At 36.1% G+C, this 18,119-nt stretch overlaps 1 protein-coding gene across 1 annotated transcript in view; it reads right to left on the reverse strand.

Moving 5' to 3' along the window:
• The window catches only part of VWA3A (von Willebrand factor A domain containing 3A), a 33,985-nt gene that overhangs the window by 13,756 nt on the left and 2,110 nt on the right, over positions 1-18,119 (reverse strand). The window contains exons 4-19 of the mRNA XM_075514663.1: positions 17,747-17,801; positions 16,871-16,969; positions 15,675-15,781; positions 15,269-15,394; positions 13,827-13,935; positions 12,548-12,613; positions 11,938-12,063; positions 10,015-10,153; positions 9,822-9,925; positions 9,496-9,576; positions 5,166-5,260; positions 4,444-4,563; positions 3,435-3,509; positions 2,557-2,701; positions 1,372-1,570; positions 859-929 (exon numbers count right to left, since the gene is read on the reverse strand). Of these exons, the coding sequence (XP_075370778.1) occupies positions 859-929; positions 1,372-1,570; positions 2,557-2,701; positions 3,435-3,509; positions 4,444-4,563; positions 5,166-5,260; positions 9,496-9,576; positions 9,822-9,925; positions 10,015-10,153; positions 11,938-12,063; positions 12,548-12,613; positions 13,827-13,935; positions 15,269-15,394; positions 15,675-15,781; positions 16,871-16,969; positions 17,747-17,801 (1,717 nt within the window). The remainder of the gene's footprint in view (positions 1-858; positions 930-1,371; positions 1,571-2,556; positions 2,702-3,434; positions 3,510-4,443; positions 4,564-5,165; positions 5,261-9,495; positions 9,577-9,821; positions 9,926-10,014; positions 10,154-11,937; positions 12,064-12,547; positions 12,614-13,826; positions 13,936-15,268; positions 15,395-15,674; positions 15,782-16,870; positions 16,970-17,746; positions 17,802-18,119) is intronic.

Here is an 18,119-nt window from a genome sequence, read left to right on the forward strand (position 1 = left end):
AAACACATAGGAAGGAAATCCTCCTTGCTCTGAGCAAACATTCTAAAAGAAAAGGCAACAGTACACATACCAAGACCAGAACAAATTGGAAGATGATGAACCAAGTACGAGCAACTATTAAATGATAACAAAATGTTTTAAGATCCCATTGAATATTCACCAACTCCTCTTTTAAAAAATCCTTTTGTGACTCAGACTTGCATGCAACAAGGTGCTCAGACCTCTGCACGTATATCTCACTGCATATATCTTTCTAATCACACTTTTGTAAGAAGCAACAACCTTACTGCTATGCTGGCTATATTGCTTCAGTCACTTTGTTAGATACCTTTGGAAAAAGTCAAGTGCATGTAATATGGAGAGACATGGTCTAATTCTACGTCCTTAGTACACTTCAAAAACCAATTGTTTTAGAATTGAACAAATGTATTGTGCCAATGACAACCCCTCCCTCCACTGTGACTTACAGGAACTTAATATTATATATTTGTTATATATAATATATAACTTTTTAATATATTTATTTTTATATATATATAAACATAATGAACAATTAATTCTACTTGAGAAGAATTCATCATTGGATTGGCAACAAAAAGGAGAATCACTTCAATTGTAAACTCCTTGTATTTCATAAGGAATCATGGCCAGTCCAACACCAATCACTGCAGTGCTATTGTAGAACTGCTTTCTAGGCCATATTTACTCTACAGTGACTATTCTCACACTCTAGAGCATTCCCGCCCATCTCACAAGGATTTTCACTTTGTCTAACCTTCTGCATTGTCAGCTAAACAAACACTGTTGAATTTTTTTCTGAAGAAAAACATAACTTAAAAAGATACATATAATTCATACCTTTTGGGAGTAGTTGTTCGCTTTTTCCATTTCAGACACAATAACAGTGATATCATCACTTTCAAAAATACCTGATAATCAAATATATGCTAATCAGTGTGGGGTTTTTAAGTGTACAAAATACATCTTTTTTAAAGTGTACAACAATTTGTAGAGCATGCCAAATATCAATGAAAAGAATCAAAAAGCCTTTGTTGCCTATATGCCAGGCAGCCTAGATGTACCACATTAGTAACTATATTTTAAATGTGCATCTTTAAAGTACCTAGCAGAACACAGTGAATTCAAATAGGAAAAAAAAAAAAATCAAATTCCTGCATAAAGGCTGCATTCTAATATTCTGCAGTACAACTGAAAACCTTAATCAAACTAGGACTTCTGTTTTTATCTCAGTGCTAGTATAGCATTATTACATCCTAAAAAGTAAACTACTTGATTTGGGGGAAAAAAACATTAATAACTATTATTTAATTAATGAAAAAGAAGTATGTGCTGACTTTCCTTTTCACATACCTGCTTCTCCAAACCAATGAAATCTCCCATTGGCTGCCTGTACTATTTCTTTAAAAGCAATGGCAGTTTCAGTTGGGTTAGCATAGCGGGCTGGAATAATCCCATTGGAGTCAACATCCTCCATTACATTAAACAGACAGACATGAAGCTGCAAATCAAAACCTCTGCAAACCTCAGCCACATAAGCACTGATCGTGTGCTGCAAGACAGAGAAGAAAAAAGAAAAAAAAAAAAAAAGAAAAAAATCAGTAGTGACCCTCTACCTCAGACAAGCTTCCATCTATTCCACTGGTTCCTGAACTGATGTACAAACACTCCCAATCTGAGCAATTCAGTACAGGAACATACCCTGAGCAGCTGAATGCCTCCTCAAATCATGCTGTCACTATTACTAGTGACAATGGCAACAGCATTGCTGCAGCCTGAAGTGAGACAGGGTAGCTATGGGAATCAAAGACACAAGGTCATGCACTTCAAGGTAGCCATGCACTGAAGCAAAGAAGTAGGGATGGAACTATTCCTTTGCCTTTTTGTACGTATCCTTTGTTTTCTTGTTAATCACATGGGCTTTTAATGATTTCTTAAGTTTGCCCAGAATTTCCGGAAGTTTGGTAACAAAAGCAAGAGACACCCTACTGTGCACGCATGGTTATTCCAGTTGGATTACCACATGTTCATGAACTCTAGGCTGTGCACATGGCTTAACAGCCACAAAGCACATGCACTATGAACATATACCCAAGCAATGGATTACTGTTATTAAAAATAGGAGCTGTCTCTACATAGCATACTATGGAGTTCCTCCATAAAATTATTTGTGGCTTTGTTCCCATGAGTTATAAGGAAATGATATCATATGAAAAATCAGAGTTGGTTTGTTCAAACTCAGAAATTTGCAGTAAAGTGATGGCCAGAGCTAGAGTGGGAAAGGAATCCTAAAAACACCTCTTGAATTTTCTATGATTCACACATTATTAATAATTGCTACCTCCAACACATGAATAGCAACTGCAGAAATGGAAGTTTGAGATCCTGATAGTTGTGCTGGCTTAGATATGTAAAGGAGAAGTATTCTGCCAACAAACCATGGTGACTAGCAAAAAGGAAAAAAAAGAAAAAAAAAAAGTTGAGATTAATTCCGATAGGAACTTACAGAAGAGTTGCAAAACCTGTGATGATACTTACTGTTTCCTGATCAGGTATTCCAGTAGTCAGCAGGTAAAGTCCTTGTGATCTGTGTTTATCTTTGTCTTTGAAATCTACTTCCACAGCTCTCCTGAGAGCACTCATGAAGTTTCTACTCCCTTTGCACTGCAAGCTCAACACCCACCTTAAAGAACATGTTTACAGTTCAAAGAATGAAGCAACAAAAGCTTTTGTTTCTGCTCAAAGCAATAAAGAGAACTAAGAATCTTAAATAACACTGCACTGCAGTCTAAAATTTTTGACAATGACAGACAGCAAAACCAGATTATATAATGACCCAAATTATTTGTACTAGTTTCTGTACTGCCACCATGGCAAACTAGTTTTTAAGATAAGATTCAGAGTGTAGAGATGAAAGAATTCTCTCTGAATTTTATGTAGAAAAATTGTAATATAGTAGAACTTATAGGAATAAAAATTAAACCACAGAGGTATAATGAAACCACAAAGGGTGTGACTCCACAAACAGAAACCTGGGATTTGTTTCCAGGGTATGTGGGGAAAAAACCATAGTTTATCTTTCACATCCCAGTTGAATTTGAAGCAGTTTTCAATTCTTCATGTAACCTGTGCATTTCTTACACAGACACTTCTATATCTGCACACATACATATTCTGTATACATATGAAATACAAAGTCAGTAGGACATATTAAAATCTATAATGCTGTCTTCACAACAAACTGTCATGAACAATCAGCATAGAACAGTTCATGGCAAACTATTTTTGTAATATGATAAATTTATCAATTAAGTAAATTGTTCAGAATGCTGTTTAAATCTGTTTCTCTGTTTTATCTATTTCATGGTACCTACACTCACTTAATTCAGATGTATGGGAAAGTTATTTGATCCTACCTCCAAGCATTTTGTAAGTTTTCTGGTTGGGATGGAACCAGTTCCAGCTGCCAAGGCACAATATCGCTCCCAAATCTTTCACAGAAAGATAAGATAAAAGCAATTAATTTTCAGACTATGCTTTAGAGCAAAAAAAATACAGAGTAAATTCACTGAAAAATAAAAATCTGATTTGGGGTATTACAGATGTAAAATTGCTTGATGCTAACTATTTTCTATTTCAAACAATTTAATTATTCACATTTATGCATCACTCAGGGGTTGTCAGATTTTCAAGGTAGTGGGTCAGACTACATTTTTTTTTCCTGAACAGGATACCAAGTGAGCTGGTAAAAGCTCAGCGGAAGGATTGTGACAAAACAACCCCAACCCTCAGGTGCTGCTTGTATATCTCTTGTGAGGTAACAGCTCTGCTCTCCCACCAGGTTTGGAACTCCATGAGCTGCTGTCTCTTGCTTTTACCTGCCATTCAGAAACCTGCCCAGCTGCTGTTCCGCAGCTGTGCTATACGTTTCTGACTACCAGTGTCGAGTAAAAAATTTTATTACATTTACATACAAATTACATATACATATTATATTACATACAAAAACCATTACATATTAAAAAAAGTATTGGAGGTACTGTAAAATTTAAAGGGTGTTCTCAGTTATGGTACCTGAGACACCTCCAGAATCCTCTTCCAGTGAAAGTTTCTGACATGTGAATTGATACTGTTATGAACAATACAGCAGGAAAAGAATTTGTTGCAAGTATGATGCAATCAGTTTAAGTAAGCCTCACCCAAAACAGTGATTTTTAATTATTAGTCTGGTCTCTGTGCATATGATCCATACACCTACCCAAAACTGATAAATCAGTGCTACTCTTGCAATTACTTCATCATAAAATGGTAAATACAATTTTAAAAAATCTAAAATATGCCCATTAGTATCTACAATCTCTCAGCACACTTCTTTCATTGCAATGTGTTACAATTATTTTAAAAGAATCTTAAATAGTTGCTTACGCTATAATATTGAAGTAATCCTTATTTGACATTTGTTCCTCAAGTAAAAGTCGCAAAGAATGCTGGATATGGGTGATGTACATGGAGTTTGTCACTGATATATCAACAAGTATAACCACCCTATATAAGAAACATGTTATTAATAAAAAAAAAAAATCTTATTTAATTACGTATTCTTATATTCGCTGTACTCTAACTCAACAGGGAAAGTATCTTCTAGATATGTATGAAAATGTATAAACACTGAATCTATATTAAAAAAAAATCTGCAAAACATAAGGTGAGATTTAAAAAAAATAGTAACAATAATGGAAAAGTCTCTCTTTCTTAAGCTATGCAATAATCAGGGTACTGGCACATGTAGTGCCCTAAACAGGTCCTCTTTCTTCTCTGTACCTGAATATCCAAAACACATCTGAAACGTGTGGCTTATTTGCTAGATAACTCAAATTTAAGAGTCTTATTCTGTCTCATGGAAATTGCAGTTTTGTGTTGACTGATGATCACTGGATTCAGTAAATTCACTGGATCATTAAAAAAGCTGAGTATCAATATCTGTTTTCAAAAGTGGATTGCTTACGCTGGTCATATCTGCAACTGTTGTCTCTACATCTGACTATTTTCTGCCCGGTATTCCTTGGTGCTGACTTAACACACAAAGCAAAGGCTGGCAAACTAGAACCACCACCAATACACAAAAAAGGGCTATCAAAGTACGGTACCTCCTTTCACAAACACTTCCCCATATTCTTCTGCTAGCAACAGATAGCCAGTCAATTCTTTTCTCATAGATTCTTACCATTTTAGCAAGGAGTTTCTACAGATAAAATATAGAAAATTTAAGTTAAAAAAAAAGTTCAAGTAAGTCTTTTATTGCCAAATGCTAAACAGAAGTAACATGACAGCATAGTAATGAAAAAATTAATGATTTTCATTCATTTTGACAGCAGCATTTCATTCTTAGTAAAGATAAGAGAATACAGTCCATGAGAAAAACATACAGTGATAAAAAAGCAACAAAAGGTCTAAAGGTCTAAACTCTCCTCTTCACATTTCCCCTTACTAGCATGTCCCAAAATAGTGGTGAAGCACATTAAAAAAAAGAAAAAAAAAGTTTCAAAATACAGTTTTTGCAAGCTTACCATTTCTTCAATAGCAATTTTAGGCAGTGTTCATAACAAAACACATCATTTAAAATAAACACAATATTCTCAAACGCGTATCATTCTTTAACACAGTATCAGTTTGAAGACATTAAGGCAGTTTGTCCAAACTCTATAGAACATGACCTTTGCAAGAATATGTATGCATTATATGTATGAGAGAAAATCAAGCTAGAAAAGGATGCTGAACTCAGAAATAAAGCTATAAGGTAGCATGCTTCTGGAGTACAAAACACAAGCATCTACTGGTGATCAAGGAGCCAGAAGCTGCTTTCATGTCTGCTAGTTAAACTTTACACTCTCCTCTGTAGTCTGACTATAGAGTTCCACAGATTTCTCATCCCTCCTCCATTTTAAAAAAATATTTGCCCTGCCTGCAAACATTCCCATAGCCCTTTGTCAGGACTGATAGTGGAGTGGTATGGAAGAGAGAAAATAAAAAGAACTAATAGACCACTATATAACACACCCTGGCTGCAAATACCCCCAAGCAGCTTCTATTTCATTAAACTTGTCCTACTCTCTGATGATCTGCATTCTGACTGAGGAGGATATCCTCAAGAATCACTACTGCCTGTAAGAATTCCAGTGGCCTTCATTATGTTACCTGTATATATATGTATCGCTACTTCTTCCACACCTAAAAGAGCGAATGAAGTCCTCAAAGATCCTCAATATCCCATACAGTGTTATATTTCTCCTGGTGTGCCAGTAGTTTTAAGGTTATCTATATAGCAATACCACCATGGCAGATATCCAAAAATCCTGACATCCCCAACCTAACAGTGTTCTTAATTCATCTGCAAGCTTGAGGAGAAAACTCTAGTAGTAGCCTTGCTATCCTCTTGAAGAAAGTCTGTCAACTATCAGGCTGAGGGCAAATGCAAAGCAGGATAATCAGTTTGTGCAGCCAGTTCAAAAACTTAAGGTGAATGTAAGGGATGGCAGAGAGCAGTGTGCAATGTAGCTCGTGGGAGACAGAAGGAAAGAAGATATATAGAGTGTTGTCTTAGACACCGACCTTTTCTTCAAACTGAATGGCCATCCTGTTGTGCTTGACACAATTCCAGCTGTGCTTAACACAAATGAACATGTCTTGGAATAAAAAGCTGCTCTGACTTGAGACAGTGTAATCAATACTTAACATAAATCTATTATGTATAAGGGATTTTACTGTTCTTATTGAATTCACCAGTGACACCATCTACAACATTGTTTGTAAGCTCTCTTTTAAAGCTTCCCTTTAGACAGACTCCAAGGCCAATGCCACCTGCATAGTTGAAAGATCATTTACTTGCTAAAAAGTTACCTAATGAAAAAATCACTTACATTACCAGAGACTCAGCCACTGAGATATTACCTTGTTCTGCCACTCAATTACAATTTAGAGAGCACCACACATGCCACACAAAAGAAACAGTTACCTGGCCTACTTTCCGTCTGCCATATTTATCACCAACATCTCCCTCTCTGTCTCAAGGGTGGGCCAAGAGTACCTAGTTGGATGTTTTTTCTATTTTTAGTCTTACTAAATCATTTTCACTGACCCCTTTAATCTTCCAAGGCAAACTCCACGTTGCTTGCTATGCAAATTACTGGGATTCCTAAAGGCCTGAAAAACTATTGAGAAACAGCCTTTATACACAGGGTTACAGACTGGAAGGCATGGAGTAGGCATTTTATAAATATTACACAGATTTCTCAGACTAAACGGGGCAGTCGGTATCATTGGACAAACCTACCTTTTTTCTGAACTTTAGCCAGCTTTCTGAGCCTACATAACAGGGTGTGCTCAACCATCTTGAACCCTTTCATAAAAATAGTTTCCCACTAACCTCCTGCTAACTAATAGCAAGCAAGGCTTAAAAGGTTCCATTTTGTGATTGCTACTTTTTGCCCCAGGATGAGAATAGTTCTTGTCTTGCCCCTAGTGTAGAATGTGGAGCTCTAGATCGGAAAGCACTGGGTGCCTCTGCTCATCATACCATGTTGCACAATGACACAATCCTCTTGTTTTTCCCAGGACTCAAATCCCTCCACAGTATTTCACCTTGCACATAAAGCTGCAAAGCCACTGTCCACACATGCCCAGCTAAGCCTGAAGAGTGTAGTTTCCTCATACCACACTCACTTTGGAAGAAGAGAGAAAAAAAACCCCAAACCTCCATGCAAGCTGTAGATGAAGGGGATAAACTAGAATAATTTAGGAAAACGTGGTTTGCAGCACTATGCTGGCACAATTTTCAGAATTCACATTAAGTATAAAGAACAGTTGAGCATATCCTAAAACATGAAATACAAATACTCAGCTTCTGCTGACACTTCAGAGTAAAGCAAAAGCATAACAACCTTCTATAAAGTAAGCAGAAATAATTTCTGCTTTCTGACTCTTAAAAAAGGTTGGTTATGCTGAAAACACATTGAAATAATTTGTCCTTTACATTCACATTAGCAAAAATATATTCTGTCTAAATGCACAGCAAGAGTGTTGTAGGAACTCTGTCAAGGCTAAAATACTATTCTTGGTAAAAGAGTAACTTCAGAGTGAATTACTTCTGATGTGACCATCTGCAGAGTATTACCATTTGGCAATCATGTAGAACTTACTAGATTTAGATCTCATCATTTTACAATGGCGACTACGAGCTACCTCCCATGTGGAAAGGGTGAAGGATTCACAATGAAAAGGCTAATGTGATGTCTCTGAAAGTAACAAATCAGATGCTGAATTCAGAATATAAACTATATCTCCAAATCCTACTGGACTCTCCATATGGACTGTACTACGTTACGGGCCTTAAGGTATTATAGCAGGATTTCAAACAGAAGGAGAGTGGGTGCTGGATGCTCTAGGATCCACCCCAAACTACACAGGAGAAAAAACCTCACACGTATGTACACATTATCCAAACATAGAATACAGACTAATGCAAGATCCTGATCAAGGCAACCTGATTTTATTCCTGTGGCTTTCTTCATAACACAGACTTTCATATGCTTCTGCCATCTTCCCCACATGCAGAAATCAACATCACTGATCTGGAATACTGTGTCTTTTTTCATCATTCCCCTTAATTCACCATTCTCCCCATGTCCATCCATCCATCCATCCATCCATGGAGTTGAGAGAAGCTCACCTACTCATGTCACAGTGTATTTTTTTAATCCCTTATTCAACCAGTCTTCTGATTATTTGATAGTTTAAGATCAAACTTCTATTTCAAAATAATCCCTTGCCTTGACTCTCTTTCCTACACATCTAAGGGACCAGGTTGCTATGACAGGAAGACGCTCTGGTTTGCTGCTATGTTATGTGCCTTTGCACACACTTTCATATCACACAACATCTTTCAAGTCATGCAACAATCATCCAAGCTCAGTCCTACACTACTTCCTAGAATGTTCCTGCTATGCCTTGAGTCTTTCCTGGTCTAGCCAGTAACAATTAGACATTCTTCTTCATAAAACTTGTTTGACTTTCAAAGAGATAAAATAAAATACAATATTTTTTTTTTAATGGTTAAACCAAGATGAAATGGGACAGTTCTGTTAAAGCAAGCAGGAGTACTCTATTGTGTTGTATCCCTTCAATGTACAAGGTAAAGGATTCACACATACACGGGTAAAATAACGTAAATACATTCTTACATAGATCGCAAAATGCACACTGCTATATTTTTGAGCAGCACTGAGTGACTCTTTCTCTTACTTAGCCTCCTTCCTCACTACCATAAGAATCTGGGTCCCAAGTCTGACCAGATCACTGCAGACTTACATGGACAGCTGTCTCCACATGAATCCCTGCTGTACTTACATGACAGGACAATTAATGTGGAATAATTAGATGGTAATCTAGCCTGACAAGGCCACATCACTATAGACAACTCACCTGATAGCTGTATAATACTGGCAGGTCAACGTGGATATTTTTCACAGTTCCATCATACCATTCAAACTGCATCATCACTTTCTAGAAGGATAAATAATACAGTTATGTGTTTACAGAAGCCTATATAAGCTACACTAACATGGAATTCCTTCCTGAATCATTCTTAAGAATGGCATAATATCTGATTTGAATCTATGACTCAAATTTCAGTTAAAGCCTGTAAAATTTCACTAACTTATAACTTACTGATTTTAATTAGAAAAATGTAGCAATAGGAAAAATACAAAAACAAAAAACAAGAAAAAGAAAGGGACCCCATCACTTACTTCATGTAGAGTTGATGATACTGTTTTTTTAAGAATAGGTACAAATTCTTCCACGGGAGAGAAAGCATTGGGAGCCAAAACTTGATACAGGTTTAACTTTTTAGCTATAGCAAGGAACAAAGAAATTAAATAAAACACATGCTCTGTCTTTAATTCATGTTTCATGCCTGTTAAACTTTTCTTTCTGTGCTACCTTTCAATCCATTTGTCTTTAACCAGTCTGTTGAGGTTTTGGCCAGGATGCATGGTGTTTGAATAACTAACGGTCCTTTGTGCTTTGGAGGCTTTAGTAAGAAGTTGGAAGGTGCTGCATTTGCAAATTCTGTGGAAACCTAAAACAGATTTTAAGAAAAACTCTTGCAAGTTTTAGCATAATTTTTTTACCCTCAATCCAAAATATCCAGCATGGAATATTAGTTTTACTTATGTTCACCAAAGTGCTGGGATTTCAACAGCAAAATACTTTGAAAATAGCTGTCATTGGTCCTCCTAAAAATAGGTTTTGGGGGACAATGTTCCATTAACTTCACTGTGCTTGCCACAATGCAAAAACCCGCAGGGAAATTAAAACATCATGGTTATACATACTGGCATGAAAACAATCATTTCTCTAAGAAAAGCAAGTAGGAAAAGGATCTTCGATACACACAGATCAAATCTCAACTGCTCCATTTTCGACCTGCACCGAGCACAGAGTCAAATGAACCACATTTTACCTTCATTCACACCAATGGAAACAAGTCAACAAAAACTCTGATGGGGCACTAGAATTCCTTTATTTCAAAAAGGGGTAAGAGACCTTTATTTTATGAATGGACAGAAGTTTGTGGAAATGGTTTTCATAGAGGTTTGACTAGTAAGTTACTGAAATGACATGGTTTTATTTGGTGATATAGGACCTTCTAAGTCCTTTCAGGATGACTTCTGCTCCATATGTAGTCTACATGGTTCTTAGTAATTATGAGGTTGGAAGAGAGATGAAAGAATTCTGTATGTACGGAATAGGGAGGATGAGGGGAAACAAAATTAGAAATATTATTCACAAATGACCAGTTTGCCTCCTGTCTGGAATGTCTCAGGTCAGATGACCAGATACGCAAGGATACCCAGTAGAAGCTTTCAGTCCCTCTTTCAGATCAGACTTGTCCACCTCACACAGCTGCCTACAGTAGTTGTGACAGAGAGCAGACTATTTTGTTAAGAAAAAAATTCCTCACAGATTTGTAAAACAGTGCTGCCAAATTTTTAGCATTTGAGTTTAGCAACCATAGATCAATTCAGTCACTTTCTAAACTTCCAGGCCCCTAGAAAGTATAGATATGAGAATAAGGCAAAAGAGAGATGCACATTTGCACTTAAGACTATGTGCACAAGGTGAAAGACATACATGAGTAAATAATCTCTCTACCAGATCAAAGCAGAACTAGAAATTATCCAAACACTCCACAGAAATTCTTTTCAGGAGATTCTTTTTCTTCCTTATCCATATTTCATCAAGAGCACTTAGAAGTTATTTTATTGGAGAAAAGACAAACAAGGTAAGAACCTCTGGTATGTTGGTCAAATACGGCACAAAAATAGAAACATTACCAAGACAATTGTTACAGAAAAAATGGTGCCAAATCCTCATGATAAGATAGGACCAACACAGAGACAGATGTGTAACAGACAGACTGTAGCTTCCTGACTTCAACACTAGCAATGGATCTAGACAAGCCCTTATGATTTTGCAATTGATTTAAGTGTCCACCTTATTCAGGTAGGAGTAAGTATCTTTTTATCAATTTAAAGGACTGTTGGAACTTCATTTAAATGATCATGCATGCAGTTAGGTTAGCAATTCTCTTAGATTTCCATTATGATCATGGTACAATGTTCTTTTTGTCGCATTTTAGTTGGTTTATAAAACTTGCTGCATTTTGGAGAATGTCTAGCAAAATATCTCCTTTACTGGTTGTGGCCTTAATTTGCTCTTACAATGGATGGCCAATACATAATATTCAAAGCCCACTTATCAAAATACTGGATTAATCATATAATTTTTTTTCATATTGTGAACACTAAAAACTTCTACCTTGATACCTCAAAGTACATATGAAAATAAAAAGATGCATACATCTGCTATTCTACTAATAAGTGAGCCACCAATTCTTCTTTGAAAAGTCTGTTTGATGATCTTGAGTAGGTCCTTAGCCTTCTGGGATTCCTGAAGTAGCAGATGAACATCACTGCTATCAAAATTCTGTACATATAAAAACAAAGGGGGAAAAATAAGTTAACTACTATTCAAATACCAACCAAACACAGCTTTCTTACTTTGATATGCATACATCTATACAAGACTGCCTGGCATAGCAGAATTGAGTGTAAATGTATCTAATGCACTGCATATAAATTATTCATAATTTTATAAGCAATACATTATTTATTTATTATTTTATTATTTTAAATTGGTCTACAATAAGCCACTGCTTTCATCCTATTCATCAGCTTTAAGTCAGTGAACAATATCTGCAAAATTTATTACGCTTTTAGGAAAGCATTTTCAGTTGCAGAAAGAACTAACCACAGGTTTATTGACCACATCCTCAGCACTTCTATGACAGAGACTTTCAGCACCAGGTCTTGCTATAAACTTCTACTCAGATGATAATTAGTTTACCTTCTCAAAGTGAAGGATCATCAAAAAGAGAGAAAAATGCTACGCCTTTCTAGCTGTCACCTACCTCTCCCTTTGAAGAGTAGCAATGATAACAGCCTCTTACAGCTTCTGCAAGGTTCTTTAGAACTGCCTACATATATAAATAGGAAGAAAAAGAGTTACTTTGATTTGATAGTAAAATAGTTACTTTGAAAAATAGATACTTTAGTCTCTTTTGATAACATGGGTTGCTGGTATTCAATTCTCAATTAGAGATAGAGAAAGAATCTTTGAGGTATCTTTGGTGAGAAAGTCAAAGTAATTATGTTTCCATTGTTCTTACCAGTCTTATTTTAATATAGCTAAAAAACTAACTCAGTAAAGAAATTTACAAAATGGGCAATAAGAGTTAAGTTAATTCACCTTTTGTTAAAATGCCAGTCACTTTCTCTTTCTTTGAAGGCAGGTTTGTGCTAGTCACATCAAAGGCATATCACCAAAGTCTACAAGTATAAATATTAGGCTATCCTTTCCCTGCCCACAATTACCTCTTAAATCCTTTGCTGCTTTTTTCACCTCTCCCATCTCCTTCTCTCCTACCATCTACCACTGCAATCCTTCTCCCCACAACTGCAATACCCTTATTGCATCCAACCTTCTCTTCAAACCAGGATTTCAAACGAGTCCTCCCTGCCACTTAAGTCACTACATGCCTTAGGGAAAAGCTTAAACAAGCAATCAACACCTAAAAACAAGTTTCTAAGCAGAAGCTAATCAAAAGCAACTGGTTATCCTTCTGTCCTCCTCTTACTTCAGGCAGTCACTGCTAACATCCAAACCATTGCTCGTGATCAACACTGTAATTTGAGCAGGGCTGCTAGGTCTTGCACTGATGTTATTCCATACAAAAATATTCCTGTCCCAGACACTGCCATACTTGTATGATCTCACTCCCAAGTCCTTGCCTTTCTCCTATGATCCCTCTCCCTACCCACTTGTCCTTACTGCAATATTGCCTACCTGAAGTCCCCTATTTTTCTGCTTTCACCTGCAAAAGAGCTCTTAGCCCCAAAGTCTTCTCTGTAAACACAGAAGATGATTATCTGGAAATAAGTGCTTCCCTTCAGCTGCCAAGTCTGTCAACACCACTTGGTTGCCACTTCTGGCTTTGGTATGAACCAAGATGAATGCTCCAAACAATTTTTTTCATGTGTGTAAATGTGCTCTAAAGAAAATACAACTCTAAATCAAGAACTTAATGAGTAGGTTAGCTTCCCTCTGAGTTTATGAGAGAAGACATTGCAGCTGAATAGGAAACAAATGTCAGGACACTTAAGGAAGTAAGTATTAACACAATTACTTACAAGAGAAGCAGGATTGCTGCAATCATATGTAACAGCATGAATCTGTAGTTTTCTGCCCAGCATACACTGCTGAGCATAGTCAGACAATATTTCCAAAGACTGATCAGGGCTGGTATAAATAAATAAATAAATAAATAAATAAGGGGGAAAAAGCTATTAACAATGGCAGTAATCAAATGGGGGAAAAAAGCCATACTGAAGAAGACAGGGAAGAAAACTAAGTGGGAAAGAAATAACAAATCATGGGAACGTAATCCAGTTATTTAGGATAACTTCACCTCTTCTCCCTCTTTCAACAATTACTGAGGTACCACTACTGGGGTTTGGTTCTGTCCTGAAAACCTGCATGATAATAAAAGCACTAAGATTCTATTCCAGTTCATAACAGCTTGTTGATGAAATGTTCTAAATTATTCCTTGCTAGCCCTGGAAGCTACAAATCAGGAATTGTGGTTTTGCCCCCTGTGACAAACCATGATAGAAAAGTTTTCAACTCAGATCTTCAACTGTATGTAAGGAAGTCCATTGTCTTCCAAAGGCACTGAAGAAAGTAAAACTTTGCTTTGTGTTTAGAACTTAGCAACCCACACAGCTTTCATTCCCTGAGTTTTGATGCTTCTTCATGGCTAGTAAAAATCTTTCCTTCCAGCCACACTTCTGCCAGGGACAGAAATTAAGGAAGTTTTCACTTGCACATACTAAAAACTTTAGCTTTCTGTTCAAAGCAGACCTAAGCAAAACTTGGAACCTTTTAACTGAACACTGTGTGTTCAGTAAGTTAGCTGAAATGTAATCTCAATCACCCTAAATATCAAGCTTGCCAAGCTTACACCATCCCTTTTTTACACATTTAAAATAAATACAATTAATAAATTAGGAGTACTGTAACACTCCCAGAATCCTTACTGTAGTCTTTTTCTTGTAATCCTGACTCCAGTACTGCAAGTTTTCAATCAATGACAGTAAAACTGTAGAATTTGTCCATAATTTATCTAATCTCAGCCTCGTTTCATTTATTTAATCAGACATTTTAAGTTTTCCATCAGCACCAAGATGACAGACAGAAGACTATCTTTGAATGCTTAATGCTATTTTACAACAAAATCTAGCTCATCATCTACTCTTCCCAAAGGTGTGGACCCTTTCAGTGACATCCTTAATGATGCTGAAGGATTTTTATTGATGTAACATTAGAGCTAGCAGAGTCTCAATGGATTACTGTGATAACTGATCTGCAAAGGAAAAACATAACTTCATATCAGAAAAGAGAAGATTTATAAATAGTAAAAAGGGGAAGAAATAAAGGAATTCAGTGGCATGAACTAAAAACCACATACAACCTGGATTTTAAAGTTTCCATTCATTTTTGTATCAAGTTCAAACTCTTGTACCAATTCTGTATCCAAGTTAAAGCTGGTTGTTAGGACGGGTAATGAATTTACCAGCTTCCTACAATAAGAACCAGAGAGTTCAGTTCTTTCATCATAAGGACATGTTTTAAGGCTTTCAGCAAATTGCAGCCTCGACCAGGCTCCAGCTGTTGTATCCACTGTCTTGCTTCGTGTAGCCTGGGGGGGGGGAAGGAATATGTAGACTTAATGTGCAGGTGCTAAATAAGATAGATCATGAAGATTACTACAAACCATCAGAGCTGCTAAGATATTTTATGCATGAACAACCAGCTTGAAATCACTGACTGCACTTAAAATTCATTGGGTTTTTTCCCCTCTTACAAATCACCACAGTCACAAGATGAAAAACACTATTTATTATCTACAAGAGACTGCTCTAATTAAATGGAGACCTTCTTTGAATATCTTTATTTTTCAGAAAAGCGAACTTACTTACACATGAACATTGATGTTTTTTGGACTCTCCCACAGAGGTGAAATTTCTGTACTGAATGAGAGGCAGTACAATTGCTTCTTATAACATAGCTGTTCATCTATTAAGCACTAATAAATAAAAAATTATTAATGCATTACTATCCATGGTGCTTCTAGTAGGGTTATTATGTAAAAGAATAGAAATAGTAATTTCCTAAAAATAGTTGACAGTAGTATTTTCAGCTACCACAGAGAAAAGCTTCCAAAAAAAAGTCATACAAATTCAAATATTTGGTAAGAAGTACAGAGACAAAACCTGCAAACCTATGGTAATCCAGCCAATTTGTTAATGGGGCAGGAGGCAGGGAATATTTGTTGTACTGGTATCAGTTTTCCTCTTCAGTTGACGAGCACATGAAACAACATACTGATCTAGAATGGACATATTCACCCACCAAGCAATTACTAAAAAATGTTTAATACATATTCATGGACAGGGCTAAACAATAGTTCAGGTGTTAAGGCTAAGCAAACCAGACTATGTGGAAATAAAGTTTTCTTGAAGGAGTTTTAAATAAAACACACAAATGAAAACTGCAGATAATATAAATTGATTTTAAATAATTTCTGAATGCAGGAAATGAAATTGTACAAAGTTTCAAAGTTAGATAGTAAAACAGCTACATTGTATCTTCCTTCCTTACTAAAAAAGTTTAAAATTAAAATTTAAAATTTAAAAAAGTATAAAATTAAAGAGCACAATAAAGGACAAGTTTCTTTTGGGACTTCAGGAAGTGATTAACTCACCGAGGTTCAGACTGAAATTGTGAAGTGTGCCTTGTTGTGACAAAACATAAAGGCATAAGGAAACTATATTTACTATAAATAGCTCTATGTACAACTTGGTTCTAGCTCTTACAGCTGTTTCTGTTAGGCAAGTTTATTCCATGCAGAATGCTGGTACAAGAATTGAGAAACTTCCAAATACTAATAAGGAAAGTATTATTATTATAGTACATACTGGAGTTTGTTTGAGACATTAACAAAGACTACACTTTCAAAGACATTTAAAACATACTTTTCTACAAAAGAAAACTTCTATTGTAGTGTATATTATGAATTTAAGCAGATATTCTTCTACTTAGTTCCTGGCTTGTAGTTATACAAAAGCTTGATTAGTATGTTATAATTGCCAAAGTCTGCTTTATTATTACTTACCAAAAGATCCTTCTGAAAATCCAGCAGTCTAGGTCCGGAACTCATATGAGACACATCAGCCACAAGTCCAACTTTGGTTCCTTTTATAAGGCCAAATACCTTAAAAGAGAAAAGTCATTGTAAATACAAAGCTTATCTAAAGTTTAAAAATATTACTGTTTATCCTGTACAACACCATTTTAAAATCAAATATTAGGTATTTATTTTCACTTTAAGCTTTTTAGCATAAAGATGACACAGTGACAAAGCCAAGGAAAAAAAAAAAAAAAGAAAAAGAGAGGACTACTATCTCCCAGTTTATCCTTACCAGTGAATCATATTCCCTCCTTCCCAAGACAACCTATTTATTATTTGAGAGGATAAAAAAATAACTTTGTCTACAGCATCTCCTTCAGGTTAAATCAAGCAACTTTGTAGAAGGTAGATTTTCGAATGCTGCTTCTTTCTCTATTCCCTTTGAGAGGGAGTTATGTCCCTTTCTCATTCCTGAGCATTGGCACTGCTAGGCACAATAAGTGATTAACCAGCTGTGCAAGAGAGGGCACAATGGACTACAAGACAGCTCCACGCCAGTCAGAGGTTAAGTTCATCATTGTCTGCTCCTGTTTAAATCACGCTGAGGTCCTAATGATTAAGATTGCTAAGGGAAAGAAAAAGACCAGATCTAGAAAGCAGAAAACTACATACCAAAGAAAGATCAAGAAAAATAATCAATTATCAAGATAAGTATCACTGCACATGATGTGTAACTCACAGTAAATAATGAAAATACATAAGCTTTCTAGAAGCCACTTTTCACTAGTATTCAAAAGTTAATTTATTCTTCAATGCCATATACAATTCCATTCTAAAAATATACTGCAAAGTTAAAGTTACCTTTCTGCTGTCCTGCAACAGCCACTGAACTTGGTGCTGATACAGTTCAATCACTCTGACAAAAGGCATAGCACACATTTAGCTAAGGCATTCTCTTGCATTGTGTATCAATGTAACATTCAACCATTTGTCTTCATCACATCCTTTTTCTCACAGATGCAAAATCACCTTTTAAAAATACTGTTTTCAGTGTTCTCATACAACTGGTGGTTGCAGGGCTAACCATTTAAATACTTCTTCCCCTAAAGCTGTTTGACTGATTAGGTACGTAGCTGTCTGAAAAACTGGATCACTGAAATATTTTCTCATCAGTTGCTGGCTTATTCTGTTCAGAGATAAGAGAGGGGTATTCACCATGTGTATGTGTGAACAA

Source organism: Mycteria americana, chromosome 12, assembly GCF_035582795.1.
Source record: "Mycteria americana isolate JAX WOST 10 ecotype Jacksonville Zoo and Gardens chromosome 12, USCA_MyAme_1.0, whole genome shotgun sequence".
NCBI classification, from domain to species: Eukaryota; Metazoa; Chordata; class Aves; order Ciconiiformes; family Ciconiidae; genus Mycteria; species Mycteria americana.